The sequence below is a fragment of the Trachypithecus francoisi genome, unplaced genomic scaffold (genome assembly GCF_009764315.1).
Source record: "Trachypithecus francoisi isolate TF-2019V2 unplaced genomic scaffold, Tfra_2.0 Lachesis_group18, whole genome shotgun sequence".
NCBI lineage: Eukaryota > Metazoa > Chordata > Mammalia > Primates > Cercopithecidae > Trachypithecus > Trachypithecus francoisi.
Window position 1 is genome coordinate 17,944,880 of NW_022681463.1, and position 21,418 is coordinate 17,966,297.

The 21,418-nt window shown below is 39.2% G+C and overlaps 1 protein-coding gene across 8 annotated transcripts in view; it reads right to left on the reverse strand.

Moving 5' to 3' along the window:
* The window catches only part of MBNL2 (muscleblind like splicing regulator 2), a 180,205-nt gene that overhangs the window by 25,764 nt on the left and 133,023 nt on the right, over positions 1-21,418 (reverse strand). The window contains exons 6-9 of one of the 8 annotated variants that reach the window (XM_033177398.1): positions 12,060-12,113; positions 11,273-11,426; positions 3,181-3,216; positions 1,795-1,889 (exon numbers count right to left, since the gene is read on the reverse strand). In XM_033177398.1, coding sequence (XP_033033289.1) covers positions 1,795-1,889; positions 3,181-3,216; positions 11,273-11,426; positions 12,060-12,113 — 339 coding nt within the window. The remainder of the gene's footprint in view (positions 1-1,794; positions 1,890-3,180; positions 3,217-11,272; positions 11,427-12,059; positions 12,114-21,418) is intronic. The other 7 variants (XM_033177402.1, XM_033177401.1, XM_033177397.1 and 4 more) reach the window with 7 other exon arrangements.

Consider the following 21,418-nt stretch of genomic DNA (forward strand, 5'->3'; position numbering starts at 1 on the left):
TCCCTGGGCTCAGGCAATCCTCCCACCTCAGCCTCCCAAGTAGCTGGGACTACAGGTGTACGGCATCATGCTGGCTATTTTTTTTCGTATTTTTGTACGGAGCAGATTTTACCATGTTGCTCAGGCTGGTCTCCAACTCCTGGGCTCAAGTGATGCTCCTCCCTCGGCCTCCCAAAGTGCTGGGATTACAAGCATGATGCACTGCACTCAGTCCAAACTTGTTTTCTTATAAAAGCACTTTGTAACAAAGATTGGGTCAAAAATCACTAAACATAGTTCAAGGAGTCAGGACTTAAGACTTGAAAGAAACAGGTATCCAGCTTCCGTATTGAGAATGAATGATTGAGAAGAGCTTTAGATCTAATAATGGAAAGATGCAGTCTCTCTCCCTTCTCCCATCCCACGTTAAATCATCATCATCATAATCATCATCATCTTCCCAGCTAAAGAACTCATCCTTGCCTGCTCTTTGTTCTGTTTGTTTCGAAGCTGGGTTGGCTTTCCTCGGAGGACAGGTTGGCATTTTAGAGGTGGGAGTGAATTGCTGAAGAATCGTCCACAGTTGATTGACGCCTGCCTCTGCGCTGCTGTTCAGCCTCTCCTCCCTCCCCCACTCTCTGCTCTCTCCTGCTCTGTCACAATGCTGAGGGCACAGTCAGCGCTGTCACAGGGTTTAACTTTTATTCCTGCATTCCTGTCCACTCACGCCTCTCTTTGTAGAGATGAAACCTGCAGAGCTGGAATCGTGGATTCACTTGAATGTGGAAAGCAGCATGACTCAGCCCTCCCAGCCTGCAGAATGCGGGTTGGGACTGCCATGATCCCCCAACACGATTTCCCCTAGTTTCTTTTATCCCTTGTCATCTTTTATTAGCAGAGCTGATTTTATTTTTAAAAACCCATGAAACAAAACTAGAAACCAAACCAAAATTGTTCTACTGTGAAGGGAGGGCATGCGCAATAAAGTATTTTCCCAGGCGAGGTGAGAGTTTCTGCTCATTCACCCTCACGCTGTCTCCTTGTGGCTAGAAGCACATGTTTGCAAGTTGGGAGGCTAAGGTCAGGAATACAGTCAGCTTGTGACCGCAGAGTAGGAAATAGCAGCTGGCTGTCACTACGAAATAGTACATCCATGGTCTCACTGGCACATGCATTAAACCAACAGAGTTAAACGCTCCTCATCAGTTATATCCAGCCTTTGTGAGTTCAGCGGCACCCATGACTCTTCATTCCGGATGGTTTGGCTCTTAGGCCAGTATTGGAGCAGATTGTGAAGTGGGAGCCAAGTGAGTTTGGCAGAACCTAAGACCGAGGTCAAATGATCGTAAGAATTATTCAGACCTCAAATAATATGACACTTAGGCCAAAGGGAAGACTTTCTAAGAGGAGAATTTCTTCCTCCACACAGATGATGGGGTCTGAATGAACCGAATTAAAATAGAGCCAGTTTTGAAGCACCCATGGGTGCGCATCTACGATTTTTATGTGGCCATTCACAAACCACTGGATAGGTAATGCTGTACTAAAAGGAATTTAAGCCTGTCAGGTTAATTACACAATATTAGGTACGAAAACAAACAGTGCAACACAAAACATAGCTACATCATTATTTGCAGTAAATGTTAACTCTAAATAAGTGCAACCTGTCTGTAAATGCTTGCTATAAACTAATTAAAAAAATAAAATTTGATGGATAAACATGAAAAAAAAATTCTCACCGAGAATTTTTTTTTTAAATATCAGCACTCATTTAGAGTTTGGGATTTGTGAAAGAAAGCTTTAAAAGGAGCAAACCTGATTGGCTGTGGCTGTTGCTGCGAAGGGGACACTTGTTGCAGGAGTTGTTGCTGCAGAGACAGTGGCGGACGTAGCGCTGTGCATCATGGGTACTTTCAGGAGGGGAACCATGGGAGCAATGAACAGGAGGGTGTAGCATTATGGTAATAGAAGTGGTATTTTGGCATGGTGAATATCAGAGCAGCAAGCCATCATGGGTTAAACCAGCAGATGGCATGCAATCACAATGCAAAGCAAGGAAGCATGGGAGAGAAATAAAAAAGGGAAAATAGCTTATTACAAGTACAATTAAAGGAAGTTTTAAAACATAATCAGTGATTCCCAGAAAGGCCAAAGCAGATTACTTTGGTTGATGTATTTATAAACATTTTACTTCTAACAATAGATCCATTCCCAATTCAGAGTATACGTTGTATGTAATAATGGTTGTTTCTAAAGTTGTGAAAGGTGATGTCTGATGAAGCAAGAATATGTGATCATCACTTTTAATCATAAATTCTGAGACATCCAAGTCTCCATATGGAGGCCTAATTTGGGATAGGATGTTCTTTGGAATTGTGGTGAAATTGAATTTTTTTTTTTCAATTTGGAACTGCTTACATGAAATGGAACTGCTGTGGGTTGGGTTGTGGTTTATTTGAATCAATAAGCGATGGAGCAAACATCATAGCCTTGATGCAAATTCTAACACAGTTACTCTGAAATAGCCAGGCAAAATTTGCAATGTTTCTTTTTCTTGACTCTAAGTAGATCTAATCCACGTGTCTTAAAGACAGACGTTTGTACCAAGGCATTCATGTGTGTGAAGACAACTACTATCTGCTATTAAAATTGAATGGCTAAGGGAATGCTGAGGTCCAGAAAAATCATGCCAAATAAATCAACACTTAAAATTAGAAAAGATAATTAAGAAGCTCAGACATTCGGTTTCAAAATACATCCATTTATAATTTGTAAAAAACGAATACTTCTGGGAAACTCTGATCGCTCTAACACACAGCAAAGAGGAGATAAAGGCACACCACTATGAAACTTTCAAACATTGATGAAATTAGCCTGCCTTGCTGATAGAGTAAGCTCTGTTCCTTACGCTATACCATATAAACTATAAAGAGAAACAAAACACAAATCATTAAAAAGCAGACTCGTACTTGTGGCTTTATGTTTTTGTAGTGATTGTTCTAGCACAAGAGGTCACATTAAAACCGTCATTTTCTTAAATATATAAGTACATTTTTAAAAACCTATGTGTTAACTCTAAAGCCAAATAAGCCTTCAAATCTACTATTTCCTGTAGCATTTCTACCATCTCTGAAATAAATTTCAAGCAAGTGAAGGTATTGTACATCATATAAAAGACAAATAAAAAAGGTTGAAACCTACCAATACTGGTAGCGGGTGTCATGCACAAAACTGACCCTGATGTCATGCAATGGTGGGTGGAAAAAGTGAATAAAGGGAAAGAAACAGGTTAGCGGTTTAGAGTTAACATTCAAAGTGAGATTGAAGCACAACCAGAAATAAGTAGGGTTAGTTAACACAGTCTTTTAGGGCCATTCACATTGTCAGTACAGACACAAATATATCAGACTTATTTTAAGCCAATATTATTCCAAGCTCACTCCTTAGACCACTGTCCACACTTTCTATTCATATGCATCGACATGATTCTAATAAGAATGACATGTGATAATGCTGTGGTGTCCTTCCTCTAAGACCTCAAAGTATTTTACAGACATTATCAAGTTAATCCTCCAAGGTAGGAAGTAGGTATTTTACAGATGAAAAATCTGAGGCATAGTAACTCCTCCAAGGTCATGCATGGTGTGGGTCAAGGGGAAGGGTAGAAATAGAATTCTCTTCCTAAATCCAGGTCATCTTTTATATTCACTAGAATACACTGAACTTCCCGCATTAAAAGTTTACTTGTTTGTTTGACTGTAAATGTTTTGTGTCAACAATGGTATGAAAATAAGAACAGTATTTAAGATTTAAGATATTCTCCAAATCTGAAACTTGCAGGGCAGGATGGGTGAATTTTAGATTACTGCTTGAAAGCCCAATCACCTAGGAAGACTGAGGTTCTTACAGGGAATGACCTGTATGAGCACATGGTCTTCTCTCTGTTGTAAGATTCATTATGATAAAGGAGTAGTGCCTGGCAATAAAGCCTAAACACTGTAGAGGCAAAATAGTGCAGAGTTGCAGCTGAGTTAGGACCAGGGCTAAGGAATTTTGTCATGACTACTACAAGGTGATCCCTGAGGAGGATTTCTGGCAAAACTAGGAAATCTCAAGTTGGTGTCTGAGTGGGGAGGTAGGAGGTGGGAGGGGCGATTTCAACCCTTTCTTAGAAATAGCTGTCTTACTTGTGGTGATCATAATTAACATACATGCATCAGGAAACTCTGACCATGAATATTATATTCATGCATGTTGTGGAGAACTGAAAGAAAACTGTATTGAAAGCTTTGGGGGAATTATCTGCTACTGGTTCAGTTCCATGAAAAAAAAAGTAATACATGGATTTAGATCACTGAATACTGGGTGTCATGTAGGTGCCTGAGAAGTAATTTCTTGTGAATATAGGAATGCCCTCTTAGAGTTTCAGAACTGACTTCTAAGATATTAGTTGGAGAATTTGAGGTGTGTAGGTCTTTATTCTCTGTGGAGCTGTTCATGCTGGAGGGCAACTTTTTGCCTGAACTACATTTTGATCAAGCTAACATGACCTAGTCAGGAAAGGGGGCTATTTAACTGGGCTACAGTCATAGTCTTCAACAAATGTGTGCCAGTACATCCAACTTAAACCTTTCTCCAGCCCTATTCTCTCATCTTCACAATCAAACTTCTGGAAATCTACCTGCACATAAATGTTTACTTCCCTATCCCTACTGAGTCTTCATTCCTCTTCAATTTGGCTTTCATTTGACCTCTGCACTTAAATTGTGAATGCCAATCACCAGAAAAATCCCATATTGCTGCAGCCAGCAGGAACTCTCCCATCCTTACCTCACTGTTCCTGATTCTCAGCAGCATTCAGCACTCCGCCCTTCCCTCCATCGGAAGCCACTGTCTTCCCTTAGATTTTTGATCTCACACACACACACACACACACACACACACACACACACTTTTCTTTCTGGCAAGTCCCTTTGTCTACTTTGCTGAACGACCTTCCTTCCCTGAACTCTCTCTATGCTGGAGTTCCTCAGGACTCAGCCATGGGTCCTTTTCATCTATGCTACATTTCCTGTGGTGTATCATTCACTTCATGGGTTTGGATTCCAGGAGCTTCCATGTTTGTGTATCACACGCAGATTTCTTCTCAAAGTTCCAGGCCCTTTCCTCTAAATGCCCCCCTCACCTCTCTGCTTGGATGTCTCATAAGTGTATCAAATGGAACAGAGCCGAACTTTGATCTTTTCACAGAAACTTTCTACACCTCAGTCTATGGCCACACCACCTTGAAAGCGCCTGATCTCATCTGATCTCGGAAGCTAAGCAGGGTCGGGCCTGGTTAGGACTTGGATGGGAGAAACTTTCTACACCTCAGGAGATACCTGATGGGCATCACCATCTAAGTAGAGCTCTAGTCTGAACTGAAAGTTACGCCTGATACCCCTTCCCCTTGTGAACTTCCCAGGTCCAGCTCACCAGTCAGCCAAAGCAATCCTGCTTCTAGCATGCAGCTTGCAGTCATCTGTTTGTCCGTCACAACTGCCACATCTGAAGTCCTGGTCACCATTATCTCTAGGCTGGGTTATGTGATAACATCCTATGTGGTCTTCCTGCTTCCATTCTCGTCCCTCCTTAGTTCATTCTCCAGCTGCTGGCAGAGTAGATCTTTCCAAATGCAGGCCTGGCCACTCCTCCGCTGGAAACCATTCAGTGGCTTCTCATTGCTTTTAGGATAAAGGTCCCCTGTGGTCTAGTCTCTGACTACCTCCCCAGGCCATCCTACACCTCTCTTCCCTGGCACCATGATACAGACAGATTAATTTTTCTTTTCTTTGAAGTGAACACATTACACATCTGTCCTATTTTTGAGCTTCCCACAAGCTGTCCCCTTGGCCTAGAATAATCTTCACCTCACTCTTTTCATCTTCCAGATCTCAGGGTATATGTCACTTCTGTAGAAAATGCTCAGTTGTTATTTTACCTACCTCCCCATGCCATCAAGTCAGTTTCTATTTTTAATCTCACTGAACTCTACTTTTTCATTCATAGTACAGGTTGAGCATTCCAAGTCTGAAAATCTGAATCCAAAATGCTCTAAAATCCGAAACTTTTCGAGTGCTAACATGCCCCTCAAAGAAAATGCTTCTTGGAGCATTTCAGATTTCAGAGTTTCAAATTTGGGGTGCTCAACTAGTTAATGTAATCCAAATATTCTAAAATCTGAAAAAACATCCAAAATCTGAAATATTTCTGGTCCCAAGCATTTTGGATCAAGGGGTACTCAACCTGTACTCATAAAAAAATGGCCGAGCACGGTGGCTCACACCTGTAATCCAAAAACTTTGGGAGGCCGAGGCGGGTGGATCACCTGAGGTCAGGAGTTCAAGACCAGCCTGCCCAACACGGCGAAACCCCATCTTTACTAAAAATACAAAAATTAGCTGGGCATGGTGGTGCACACCTGTAATCCCGGCTACTCAGGAGGCTAAGGCAGGACAATCACTTGAACCCAGGAGGTGGAGGTTGTAGTGAGCAAAGATCGCACCACTGCACTCCAGCCTGGGCTACAGTGCAAGACTCCATCTCAAAATAAATAAATAAATTCTAATTGTATATTTCTATGGATATTTGTTGAACATTGACCTTTCCCCCTTTCTTGTAAACTCTGGGAGAGTAGAGATCTTGTCTGTCTAGGTCTCTGGGGCACATAGTAGGTGGTCAACGTGTTGAATGATTGTTCTCTGCCATTAGTAAGAAGTGTGCTGGGAGTGATTTGTTTCTAAAATTTAATAAAATACCCAGTTTGTGAATTGATCCGTTTTAGAGTCAACCATGGATGGATTCAAAGTTACACCTGGCCGGGTGCAGTGGCTCACGCCTGTAATCCCAGCACTTTGGAAGGCCAAGGCAGGTGGATCAAAAGGTCAAGGAGATCAACAACGGTCTGGCCAAGGTGGTAAAATCCTGTCTCTACGAAAAATACAAAAAAAAAATTAGGCGGGTGCGATGGCAGACGCCTGTAACCCCAGCTACTCAGGAGGCTGAGGCAGGAGAATCGCTTGAACCTGGGAGGCGGAAGTTGCAGTGAGCCAAGATCACACCACTGCACTCCAGCCTGGATGACAGAGTAAGACTCTGTCTCAAAAAAAAAAGTTACACCTATAAAAATGCTCTCTTATTTTTCTTTCATTCAAATGTGGAGCGAAGGGTCTCTTGGAGAGCTTTGCTGTGCCATGCATGTGAATATCAATGGTACTGCAAATAATCCACAGCTCCCACAGCCGCACTGGGCTAGGATCAGTCGTGTCACTTTGGCTTCAGTCCTGGATGTGGCTGAAATCCTTAACCAAATTAATTCCATGAGCTTCTCTCTCTAAGTGGCCTAATAATGCTGTGAATATTGGAAATGCATAGCTTATGCATGTGTGGCTCCCTTACTTAATGCCACATCTCTGCCTTTGTATAACACTCCCATCCTCTACTCTCTGCATACACTCTGTATATACTTTATGTTATAGCTATGATGGACAATTTTCTATTCTTCAAGTACACTCTTCCCACGTCCCAACTGGGATGCTTTTCCCCCTCTGACAAAATCTTGCTTCTCTTTCAAACTCCTAGGCAAACTTCTCCTACTTCGGAAAGTCTTCTTTCTCCATATCCTTCGTTAACCACCACCTGGTGCACATGCTGGAGGCAGAATTCATTGTCCCCTCTCCTTCACTCTCGAATAGCTTTGCCCAGACCCTCAGGTACTGTTTCATCCTCTGCAGAATATTTGGTTTTCACCTCATTATGAACCCTTTTGTATTCTCATTACTGGCTCTGGAACCCAGAACATACTATGGGTTCAAGGTATGTTTGCTGAATTGAATGGAATAACTTTTGTTGTGCTTATGCAGATATAGATGCCACTAAACACTGATCAATCTTTCACCAAGTCATGTGACAATCTGATGTAACATTTACACATTTCTCATCATTAGGCCATATCTGGACACTGTCCCCTGTTCTACTTATTCTATACTTTCAATATAATGAAATAAATCAAGGAAGGATTCTGTGGGTTGCCTTTGTTCTGATCAGTTGAAGCATTTCACTAAGGCACTAATTCTATGAACAAAGACTTCTCAAATGTTTTCTGCTTCAGCTGCACAAATATTTCAGCTGTCATATCTGTGAGCCAGAATTATCTGGGTAGTTCCATTAATTATGTATTCCACTTTGCAGTGTAGACACAGCCTCAGTTTTTCCATCTGCAAAATGCAAATAACCATGCCTGCCACTAACAGAACTGCAACATCTTGAAGAATAATGAGATAATGTCTATAAGAACACTTACAGTAACTTAGAATAAACCTGTCAGGGAAATGCCAAGAATTATTATGCTGCTATTTTTGTAAGTGTGTGTGGTTTTGCCACTTTCCTAACATAGAAAAGAAAAAGTCTAACTACTTGGTTAAAATAATCCCGATCAAAAAAGAAAAAAAAAATAAGAAAACTTCCACCCACGGCAAATGTACTAGGGCATCAACTAGGGCAATAATGATCTTAGCATGGTTTGGGAGAAGACTCTCATATTTTGTATAACATTTTATATTAATATCTTTGCAAACTGGAGGCAGAATTCCCAAAATCCAAATTCACATTGTGTCAATGGGAGAATTTTAGTATCATACCAAAAGCTTTAACTATGAATGGTTTTTGATCAAGGGCAACCTTCAGGAAAACACAAAATGCTTTTTTGTTCTATATTTATGTTTATGTAAAACATTTATAGAAAAATCAAAATCTGTTCATTTAAAAGTAATGGGTCCTCTATGTACCAAGTTATAAGAATTATTTTTGAACATCTTCACTTGATTTGCAGAGGTTTCAAATCAACAATGATGAACAATGAGTGATTATTATCTTTATCATTTTAGAAATAAAGTTGAAAATGTGGTTTATAAGAAAGAAAATCAGAAGCAAAAACTTGAGCTAAAATGAACAATAAAATTCCTGGTATGGGTTTAAGTGGGTTAAAGATTATTTTAATTTTCTTTTAATAAAATTATTTTCTCTTTCCTCATTTAAGAGAAATGTGAAAATTCTTAGCAGTTGAAATACCATTTCAGAACACTAGATCCACATGTTTGTTCACTCTGATATTCATGTCTTGTAAGAAATGGAAACCCTTCTAGTCACTGCACTGGTGTGCTAGGACCCAATTTTTGGCTTCCAAAGCCCACTGTGTTGAGGGTTGCCAGACACACTTAAGCTGTTCCAAAAGAATCCACCAGAGGGCGGAAGTACACAACCACAGCGCCAATGCAGCCGTATGGGTCCTTCATGCAATTCATTTCATCAACAAAAATCAGGTCATTGCATAACGGATGTTGTTTATCCTTGCTTTGGGAATGTTTAAAAGGCTTCCAGGTGAAATATTTTAAAGTGATGATTCTTTCAGTGATTTAACACATCAGTCATTATCGGGTTGGAGAATTAAACATGTGCTGGAGGGCTTCCGGGTCTTTTGGCAGGCTTAGCACCAGAGCTCCATAGGTATTCCCAGGACATGGTAATGGCAGTAACATACATACTTCAGAAACAGGCTTCTCCTTTTACATTTTTCCCCTCGGTATATTCTTCCTTAATTTTTTTTTTTTTTTTGTCTTAAAATATCTAGTGCCCAAGAGGTCTACAATGAGACACTTTGTAGTAACCACACAGGACATTAACGTAAGTTTACCTTCTAGTAATTATTTTACAAATGTGTTATCTCAAGTAGATTACATGTTAAAACACTGCTATGCTGTAACAGCACTGGGATGTCACTAATTAAAGCTGTAATAGGGCAAGAGTAACCCCTAATAAATACTGCATTAGAGATTTCTTCTACAAGTCTGTGAATTTAAGATAGATTCAAAACTAACATAAGAAAAGTAAACACTGAAAACCACTTTGCTCACATAATTTATATCTTAACTAAAATATGTATTGTTCACAGGTTACTAATCCATTCCAAAGTGTAGATTTTATACAAAGAATATCACAGAAATATTTTACCTCCCTCTAATGTTAACTCTGATAAGCTATGGGATTTAAGGAAATGGATAATAAGCTGGAAAAGTTCAAATTTATGGATTTGAATCAAAAAACTCTTTTTGTTAGAATTGTTATTCATGTATATAAACCTTCATTTCACTGTTGTGGGCTGAAGAATTTTGACTCACAAAGAACTCAATGGATGGTCTTCCCACCAGGGCTTAAGTTATCTCCTGCTTCTAACATGGACTATAAGGTGAAAACCGAAGTCAATTATGGTGACTATCTTTGCATATGGTGTGCGTGTGTGTGTCTGTGGTTAGAGATGTTGGTGCAAATGGGGGAGGGATGACATGCTTTATACTTTTGTTTTTTTACTTTTATCTGACTTTTTGGGATCACTTACTCAAAAATTCACTTTTATCCGCTTTTTTCTTTTTTTCAGGAGAACTCTGTGGTATGTGTATATAGAGGCAGGTCTGGGTGGTAGAATGTGATGTAAATGGAGTTGGTCACAGGGAAACTTAGTTCTTTTTCTCATCAATTGTGGCACCTTGGAAAGTCACTTCTCATTTAGGGGGCCTCAGTTTTCTCATCTGTAAAACAATCAGCTGGATGAGGAGATCACTAAGAGTCCTTTAAACTCTAAGATTCTATGACTATTACAATGGATCTTTTAGTGGAATCATAGTTAATGCACATGGTATGTAACAGTATCAGGCATTGGCTTAGACACTGAGGATAAGAGCTCTATATACTTGTGAACTTGGTGAAAGTTGAGAAGGATGGAGAAAGATAGAATGGATATAAAAATAAGAGTAGAGAATTGCTTTAATTTGAATAGTCTCATTGTTTTAGTGCTCTGAATAGAAATAGAAAAAAATGGTTAGTATTTACTGGAATTGCTATTTTTTAGGTCATTCAGAGTTAACGGCAAATTTCAACTGTCACACATAAAAGGTCTTATTTACATAAACAACTTGACAGGGCTTGTGTGAATACGAGAAACCAAAAGCCCTAACTGCTCTCTGTTTCTCATGGGTTAAATCTGTCTTTTCAATCTATCAAATATTTGGCTTTAGAATCCTAACAGTCTTTAGCTATCATTCAAAGTAAGGTAAATACATTTAGATAGCTAGGACAACGATGAATTTCAAACTGTATTATACCTTCAAAAGCAAACTAGATGCCACCAAACAGCTTAAAGAAATGAGAAGAAAGCACATGACCAGAAGGGCACAGGACACAGGGCAGTAAGGGCACATACCTGTTGGAATGAATGTGGCGTGTTGCTGCAACTGTGCGCTGGTGAGAGCCTGCTGGTAGTGCAAGACGCTGGGGTTAAAGACCGCACTGGTACCATTGCTTTTTTCAAGTGCTTGTCTCTTTGGTAAAGGATGAAGAGCACCAGGGGGAAAAGCCTGGAAATGAAGAATTCGATAAGATATGTCTAACTTAAAGCAAACACAACTTCCGTGTTCATAGAGATCATCAATTGCAACATTCTTTTTAAAAATGACAGCTAAGGAGATGCCTCTGCCATGCACCTTAATTTAAACAGCGGCAATGTCGAATGAGTGAGAATTTGTTATTGAGAGCGAAAGCATGATTTCTGTAACCCAAAACGGTAGCATCTCAACTAAGGAAAAGAAAAACTATCAAGCAACAACAACAACAAAAAAATGGCTTCAGCTTTTAAAATGAGTTAAACTATTCTAAGGGGGAGGAAGCATTGGTGTTATTATTAATACCTATTCTTTTACTTAACTAAATGACAATTTCTTGAATTTAAAGGTTAATAAGAATTATAATGAACATTTTCTGAGTCAAATAATTTAAATTTGCTTCACTCTTTTGGAAAAGGTATTAAAATTTGTTAGGATTAATTTATTTCACAGATTACGTATGAGAATGAGATGGCTAAACACCTTATTGGATTTTTTCCGTAAATTAATAATAATGATTGTTCACAACCAATATTTTACAAGTAATACAATTCTCAGATGGTTCTCTGAAAAGCTACATGCAAAGCGAAAGGTGAAAGGTCAAAGTACCAGGTCTACAGTTGCTTCGAGAGGTCGCTTCATTGCTTTGGCAGTCGACTGAGTCTTTTAATAACAGGCAGCGAGCACATGATGGCAGTGGGCCAATGGGATTCAAGCGAATTAACATACAGGTAAACAGCAAGCAGAGGTGCATCATGGGAACGGCATTGCATTGTGGATAGGTGAGAAGGAAAAAAATATTCTGAATGCAATATACAACGTACAAAACACTAGGCATGCACAACAACAAAAATGTTCTCTAAAGAAATGAATATTACACCTTAAATTAGTATTGAAGCAAAAATGCATCTACTATACCTTAGTTAAAAGCATATAAGAGAGTAAAATATAGATGTTTGAAATTCAGGAAAGTTAATTAAAACAGCAGCTTGCATACACACCATAAGCATTTTTTATATTGCTTCAGAAAAAAATGCAAAATTTGTAAGGGCCATAGGATCGAAGAACTTCTGATAAGTTAGTTTTCAAATATGAAATAATGAATCCATCGTGTAAGGATAAGACCCAAGTTGAAATTTTTCATAAAAATAATTTAAAATTCATAGCTGGCCTAACAAAATGAAGTGGCGAACTGAGACAAAAAATTCAGGCAAAAAAATATTCAAACACAAGATTATTTAGGCGAAACTGTTGGGTTTGGATCTTTATTTTTTGTCTGAATCATGTGGATAATTGTCTCAATTCTTGTCTTCACTCTGCTAGTGTGAGTCTTGTCATGTGGACTAAAGTTCCAAATTTAGTGTCTTGAATTTAAATAGTGAGTTTCCAGAATTCCCCACTTTTATTCCATCATCCTGTTTCTAACAACCAACTTATCATCCATTCTGTTTTCTACTACATTGAAAATGTTCATTTCGTTTATCTCAAACAACTTACCGGATTATACTAAGAAAATACCCTTTAAAAGGTATTTAGTGTCCCCCGGTATCAAAATAATTTCTATTTAGTAATTCTATTTGTACTTTTAGCTACAGTCAGTGAGCAACCCCATTAATGAAAAGTGGAACTCTTGGAAAGAACACATACAACAGCTAAAAATAGCAAACAGCTAAAAATAATAGCAAAGAACTGCTTGAAAGATTAGAAGTAAAATAATATCGTTAACTTAGAACCATAATTTTGGGAAGACAGTTTCATTTAAACAACTGAAATAAAAACAAATATGGATTGATTTAGACCACAATGAAAAATTTTCCTATTCTTTGTTACTTGTTGTAAAAAAAAAAACAAAATTAAAAATTCTATGATGGAATTCTATGCAAATAAATAATTCAAAGGAATTGCTCCAATGCAAATAAAAAATGAAATACCCTTTTCTATGTTTAGCACAATAGGTAAATCCCTAAGGTTTGTCTAATAAAAACAAATATTATATTCTAAAGTTTTGAAATAGAACTTTGTCATTTGACATGAGATAGTACTAAAATGGGAAACAGTTAATGACATTTTCCTGGATAAAGGATGTTTATTGTTGTTTTATAATTCAGGATAAAATGTATGGAGATAATAGGGGATAAGGGGAGAGCTGTGGAGGGGAAGAGACTAGAAATAAAGTAGAAAGAACTACAGGCAGAGAAGAGATTTAGAATGGCCAATGGAGAAGAAAATGTTTTGGAACGTAGTTTTGATCAGGGTCATTGAATAACATGAAATCAATGTTGTGAAAGTACAATTGTGAACATTAAAAACAATGAGCTAACAAAACTTCTGTGTACTGGATATTCTTTCCTTGCATGTAACTTTGACATCATGTAACTTCCATAATGCCATTTTTGTTTCGAATCTTCCATCCTTGCACAGCTTTGCATTGTTAAGTAGTGCAGGGTTTTCTTTTGTTTTGTTTCTTGAGCTTCAGTTAATTTGCGTCAGCTGAAGAAGGTTACAAAGCCTATCCTCATGGAGCACATTGAGAACATGAACTGGATCATTAAACTCAAAATCATTTTGGCCTTAACTTTCTGGACTCAATTTTTCCTTTCCCATTTGCAATCCTAAGTATTTGCAGAATGAATCCACTAATGGGTTGATCTTTTCCAACATGTTAACTAGAAGAGCGATTGTGTCTCCAAAGGCTGATATTCATGAACAAAAACTTGACTTAACAAGGAACCATTTAATGAAGTCTCCAAGTACAATGAAAATTAATAAACATTTCCCTTTAGGATTGTCACCTGGAAGGTTAATGTTCTTCTTCTGGTCTTAGTGTGATGAAACTTAATTTCCATAGAATTTAGAATAATCTAGGAATGTATAAAAACTGAGAACACTAGAGTGAGCAGGACAGTGACGTGTATCTCTTTCTATCATTCCATGGCGTGAGTTTTCTTTATTAGAGGCAGATCTCTCCTGTTTAAGTAAACACTGAGGTCTTGGGAGGGTGGGGTGTGCATATTAACATGCTGTTCATCTCACACGGTGAAGCAGTTATGTGGAGAATGTATTTTAAAAATCCATGTGGATGAATAATCATGTTATAACGTAGCATTTTCATATACAGATGCTCAGTTTTCAGTGATTTTGACTGTTTACCTACATTGAAAGATCTTCAGGCTTAGAACAGATCTCATAGATCACCAAGCCCAGTGTATCCTAAGATCCTCCTTAAGCACCAAGACAGTTAATTGAGTCCTCAGTATGTATCAGCCACTTGGAATCCATCTGGCTGGCATCACCAACATTCTGAGCCTTTGCTTCTCTGGGCCTCTCCAGTTTGGTGAGTGTGGGTGATGAGTCAGAGGAGGTTCTATGGGCAGTTAGGCTTTTATTTTTTTGAATTGAGGACCAATCCACCTGCAAGTCAAGGTAATCGAACCAACTGCCCACATCAAGCATGATAGGCAAAGACCAAATCTGAGGGGTCAGAAAACACTGACAACAATGATCAGAGCTGTCACTTTAAAGTAGGAAAGAAGGTAGACAAGTAGGATGCCAATCAAAGTTCCTGTACAGACTTTCCTGAACAATCAAAACATATCTAGCTGATGGCCGCTAGTCCTGTTTCCTTTTGCAAAATCGTTCTTTCCTTGTGTCACTCCATTTTGGTGTATGTGAACAAAGATTGCTTGTATGAAGATCAGACACCTTTTGTGTTAACACTACCGAAGAGAAGTTCTGTCTGGCTTATTCTCATGTTTAAAAAATTCTGGTGATTGTGATGGTTATGTTTTAAGAAGTATTTAAAAGAATAAGACTCTAAAGGAAATAAATGTCTTTTATTCTGGAGTCAAAACTTTCCATTCTTTTTAAGCATCTAATTAAAATAAGTGGGAAATCTCCAGACAATAATATAAATTGTACCCTGGAAATGCTTGGGGTTTATATATGGAAGTCAGGTGAATGGAATATTAATATCTTCTAACTGCATTCATCACTCCTGTTTGTCCTTTTAGATAAGGAAAGAAAATAATAGTTTTTCTTCCATGTACTGAGTAATTTTGCCATTAGAATAGCAATACTTTGACTTTATCCAACAGCACCTAGGCTGGTTTCAAATGAGCCTCTTACTTCAACTAAAAACACATGACAGATTCAGTAATTTTCATGTCATTGTCAGAAAGAACCTGGCTTTTGTTCTGAAACTACATTCCTTTGGGTTGTCTTTGACGATGCTCCAAGATCCTCTGACTTATCAGAACTCCAAATTTGGGCACGGTGTAACAATCCAAGAAACTATGGTAACTAACACTGTTGGCATCCACTGCAGTAATCTTTATGCAGCTTGATGAATGTAACCATGAATGTAATGTGAAAATGTGTACAAGGGTACACAGAAGAGTACAGCTTTGACTTGAAGAAATGCAGCAGGGAAATGACCTGTTTGTGTAAATGGCCATTTTCCCTCTTATCCCCATCAGCCCAGGTCATCTACCACTGACATATACTAGGTGCATTGTTCCTTTAATGACTGAAGTATATATTGGTTGCAGATGTTAGAAATGGTCCATTGAGAAAACAGGCAGATGAAATCAGGGCTCAGCTCTAAGGTCATTATTAGTACCTTGATATGTTGTGTTAATAAGTACAGGCATAGGTTGTTTTATTGCACTTTGTTATATGGTACTTCGCAGATACTTCAGTTTTTTTAAATTGAAGGTTTGTGGCAACCCTATGTTAAGTCTATCAGAGTCATTTTTCCAACAGCATGTGCTAACTTTGTGTCTTTGTCACATTTTGGTAATTCTCACAATATTTTAAAATTTAATGTTATTATATCTCTTATGATGATTTGTGATCAGTGATGTTTGATATTACTATTTTAATTGTTTTGGGGCACCATGAACCATGCCGCAAACTTAATCGATAAATGTCATGCATGGTCTGACTGCTCCACTCACTGGCTATCACCCCTCTCTCTCCTTCCTCAGGCCTCACTATTCTCTGAGACAAAATTATATTGAAATTAGGCCAATTAATAACTTTAAATGGCCTCTAAGTGTTCAAGTTAAAGAAAGAGTCACACATTATTACTTAAAATACATACTCCATATTGGAGCTAGAAATGATTAAGCTTAGTGAGGAAGGCATATCGAAAGCCAAGATATGCTAAAAGCTACACTTCTTGTGCCAAGGTTATCCATGTTGTGACTGCAAAGGGAAAGTTCTTGAAGGAAATTAAAAGTGCTACTCCAGTGAATATACAAATGATAAGAAAGCAAAACAGCCTTATTGCCGATGTGGAAAAAATTTTAGTGGGCTGGACCGATCTAACCAGCCATAGCATTCCCTTAAACCAATGCCTTATTTATTTATTTATTTATTTATTTATTTTCTTGAGGCAGAGTCTTACTCTGTCACCCAGGCTGGAGTGCAGTGGCACGATCTCAGTTCACTGCAACCTCTGCCTTCAAAGGTTCAAGCGATTCTCATGCCTCAGCTCTTCGAGTAGCTAGAATTATAGCCATGTGCTACCATGCCCAGCTAATTTTTGTATTCTTAGTAGAGATGGGGTTTCACCATGTTAGCCAGGCTGGTCTCAAACTCCTGGCTTCCAGTGATCCACCCACCTCTCCCCTACAAAGTGTTCGGATTACAGGCAGGAGCCACCATGCTGGCTGAAAACCTAACTTACAGCAAGGTCCTGACTCTCCTCAATTCTATGAAGGCTGAAAGGAGAGAGGAAGATACAAAAGAACAGTTGGAAGCTAGCAGAGATTGGTTCACAAGGTTGAAGCAAACAAGCCGTCTCCATAACATAAAAGTGCACGGTGAGCAGCAAGGGCTGATGGAGAAGCTGCAGCAAGTTATTCAGAAGATCTAGCTAAAATCACTGATGAAGGTGGCCACACTAAAGAACAGATGTCAATGTAGACAAAAAAGCCACATATTGGAAGATGTCAACTAGGACTTTCAGAACTACAGAGTAGTCAAGACTGGCTTCAAACCTTCAAAGTACAGCAGCCAACTCTTGCTAGAAGCTAATGCAGCTGGTGAATTTAAGTTGAAGCCAATGCTCATTTACCATTCTGAAAATTCTAGGGCCTTTATGAATTATGCTAAATCTACTCTGCCTATGCTCTAGAAATGAAACAACAAAGCCTGGATGACAGTATATGTATTGACAACATGGTTTACTGAATGTTTTAAGCCCACAGTTGAGACCTACTGCTCAGAAAAAAAAGATTTGTTTCAAAATATTACTGTTCATTGACAATGTACCTCATCACCCAAGGGGTCTGGTGGAGATGTACAAGGAGATTAATGTTGTTTTCATGCCTCCTAACACAACAGCTATTCTGCAGCCCATGGATCAAGGAGTTATTTCAACTGTCAAGTCTTATTAATTAAGATATAAATTTTGTAAGGCCGTAGCTGCAATAGACAGTGATTCCTCTGATGGATCTGGGCAAAGTAAACTGAAAACCTGTAAAGGATTCACCATTCTAGATGCCATTAAGAATATTCATGATTCATGGAAGATCAAAATATCAACATGAACAGGAGTTTGAAAGAAGTTAATTCAAATCCTCATGGAAGACTTTGAGGGGTTCAAGACTTAAATGGAGAAAGTAACTGCAGATATAATGGAAATAGCAAGAGAACTAGAATTCTTAATAGAAGTAGAGCCTGAAGATGTGAGCAAATTGCTACAATTTCATGATAAACTTTAATGGCTGAGGAGTTGCTTCATGGAGCAGCAAAGAAAGTAGTTTCTTGAGATGGGTTCTACTCTTGGCTAAGATGCTGTGAACATTGTTGAAATGACACCAAAGGATTTAGCAAAGTATATAAACTTAGTTGACAAAGTAGCAGCAGGGTTTTAGAGGATTGACTCCAATTTTGAAAGAAGTTCTACTCTGGGCAAAATGCTATCAAATAACATTGCATGCTACAGAGAAATCTTTCATAAAAGGAAGAGTCAATCAATGTGGGAAAGTTCATTGTTGTCTTATTTTTAAGAAATTACCACAGTCATCACAGCTTTCACGTCACCACCCTGATCAGTCAGCAGCCATCAACATCAAGGCAACATCTTCCACCAGCAAAAAGATACGACTCACTAAAACCTCTGATTGTTGGTTAGCATTTTTAAAGCAATATTTTAAAATTAAGGTGTGTATATATTCTTTAGACATAATGTTCTTGCACATTTAATAGACCACAGTATAGTATAAACATAACTTTTATACGCACTGGGAAACCAAAACATTCATGTGATTTGTTCTATTGTGATACTCGCTTCATTGCAGTGGTCTGGAACCAAGCCCACAATATCTTTGAGATATGCTTTTACTTGAAGGACTAATATTTTCATATTATCAGGGCCTCATTCCATACCTCAGTGACCAAGGATAGCCACTGGGACCCAGGCTGAGTCAATCACAGCATCCTGTCACTGACCACAGGGACAGCCACCAAAATGACGTTTAACTTCTTCCCCCGCCCCAATATCTAATTTGAGCTGGTATAAAAGACACCATTTTCTCTCTTGCCAAAAGATGTAAGAATGCATCCCTATAGATGTCCAAAGCCTTGATCCCAGGTCCTGTAGAGAAGCTGACCTTAGGGAATGGTGTGGCTCTAGTAAGAGAAGTAGGCAAGGGAAAGGAGAGAGTGACCTGTTGGGTCTGAAGTTTCTGAACCCAGGCATTCCTGAGCCCATCTCTACTAAAAATACGAAAATTAGCTAGGCATGGTGGCATGCACCTGTGGTCCCAGCTACTCGGGAGGCTGGTGCTGAAGAATCTCTTGAACCTGGGAGGCGGAGGCTCCAGTGAGCCAAGATCGTGCCACCGCACTCCAGCCTGGGTGACAGAGCAAGACTCTGTCTCAAAAAACAAACAAACAAATTTTATGAAAAAATATGTTCTTAGTGCCCATCAATCAACACACCAATTAGGATAAGTTGGAGCTGGCCTAAAATAATGATTACAATGAAAAAAAAATCTTACTTCTTATGGGATGAGATCCTCACTAGGTGGATAGTAGAATGGATTCCACATTGGCAAAATGTGTCAAGGACCTCATTTGTGCTCTAAAAGAATTCCTTTTTTATCAGCCTTAAGTGATCAGTTTACTCCCCTCCTTCCCATTCCCAGTTAAAATGAGTTTTGGAAACTACTCTTTTACTAGAACAAAAAAGGGGAGAATTCCTGTTTCTTTTTTTTTTTTTTTTTTTTTTGAGACAGAGTCTTGCTCTGTCGCCCAGGCTGGAGTGCAGTGGCCGATCTCAGCTCACTGCAAGCTCTGCCCCCTGGGTTTACGCCATTCTCCTGCCTCAGCCTCCCAAGTAGCTGGGACTACAGGCGCCCGCCACCTCGCCCGGCTAGTTTTTTGTATTTTTTAGTAGAGATGGGGTTTCACCGTATTAGCCAGGATGGTCTCGATCTCCTGACCTTGTGATCCGCCCGTCTCGGCCTCCCAAAGTGCTGGGATTACAGGCTTGAGCCACCGCGCCCGGCACTGAATTTCTCTGTTTCTTATTGACCCTCTTGTGTAGATACATACATCTCCACATATATAGGAATTCACTCAGAAAAATCAGCATTATGTCCAATAACATAAGCATGAGAAGGACAAGAGGAAAGGACACTGAATGGGTAAGAAAAGGACTCAGAGATTAAACAAAAGAAAAACAGTGATTTAGATGAAGCGCCCTGTGCTCAAGGTGCATGGAAATAAGCAGCTCAGATTGGAAAGGTCTCTATAACCACATGCTCCGCACCCAGTGGTGATTACCTCAGGGCAGACATTGCCTTTCTTGCTGTATCCCTATCACTGATTGCAGGTCCGTGCCTTAATAAACATTTGTGCAAACAATGTTGAGTAATGGTGAACTTGTTTGTGTGACAGCTACCCTTCCATTTTAATCAGTAATCAGTGTGTGAGGTGGTGGTTGCTAGCTAGAACAAGGTGTTTTCAAACTGTACTTTTCATCTCTGCAGTCATAGCTCTCCTTCTTGAGGGAGGACTGGCCACTGAGTCCTTCATGCCTTTTGGACCCGATTAAGCATTTCTATCATGTCATTGAGGAGCATTTTATTGCTCTCAGTTACTAACTACAAACTCCTTGAGGGCAAGGAAACCTGCCTGATTTATTTATTCTACCCAGCAAGTGCCAGATGCATGGTCTCATTAAATTTTTTGAAAGAATGAGTGCCTATCACATATTAACACAGACTTCTGGTAAGCCAGAGAGCTCACATGAAAACAAATTAATTAGAAACTTCTGCAACCTGATGCAGACGTTCTCAAACTTTGTGGTGCATTGGAATCACCTGGGAGCTTTTAAAAAAATGCCACTGTCACATTTTCACAGGTGTGTCACATACTACAGGTGTGGTAGCTCGCACCTGTAATCCCAACACGTTGGGAGGTAAAGGTGTGAGAATTGCTTGATCCCAGGAGTTTGAGACTAGCCTGGACAATAGGGCGAGACCCTGTCTCTATAAAAAATTTAGAACTTAGATGGGCCTGGACCCAGCTACTCAGGAGGCTGAGGTGGAAGGATCACTTGAGCCCAGGAGTTTAAAGCTACAGTGACCCCTGATCATTCCACTGCACTCCAGCCTGGATGACAGAGACCTTGTCTTTAAAAAAAAAAAATGTCACTGCTCAGGCCACACCAGACCAACTAAATAAGAAAATAAGAAACTTCAGGGAAAGGGACAGATGTCAGATCAGACCCTTCAGGTTGTTCCAAAATGTAGCCAAGTTTGATAAGCAGTGTCTAGGCAGGTGCTTCTCAAATATTAATGTGCATACGAAACACCTGGGGGATGTTTTACAATTTAAATTCTGATTCCCTGAGGTCTGGGGCGAGGCTGAGGATTCTGGAGGCTCCACAGGCTTCTGGGTGATCCTAATAATGGTGCATCTGGTCTCTAAGGGACAGTTAGGCTCCTTGAGAT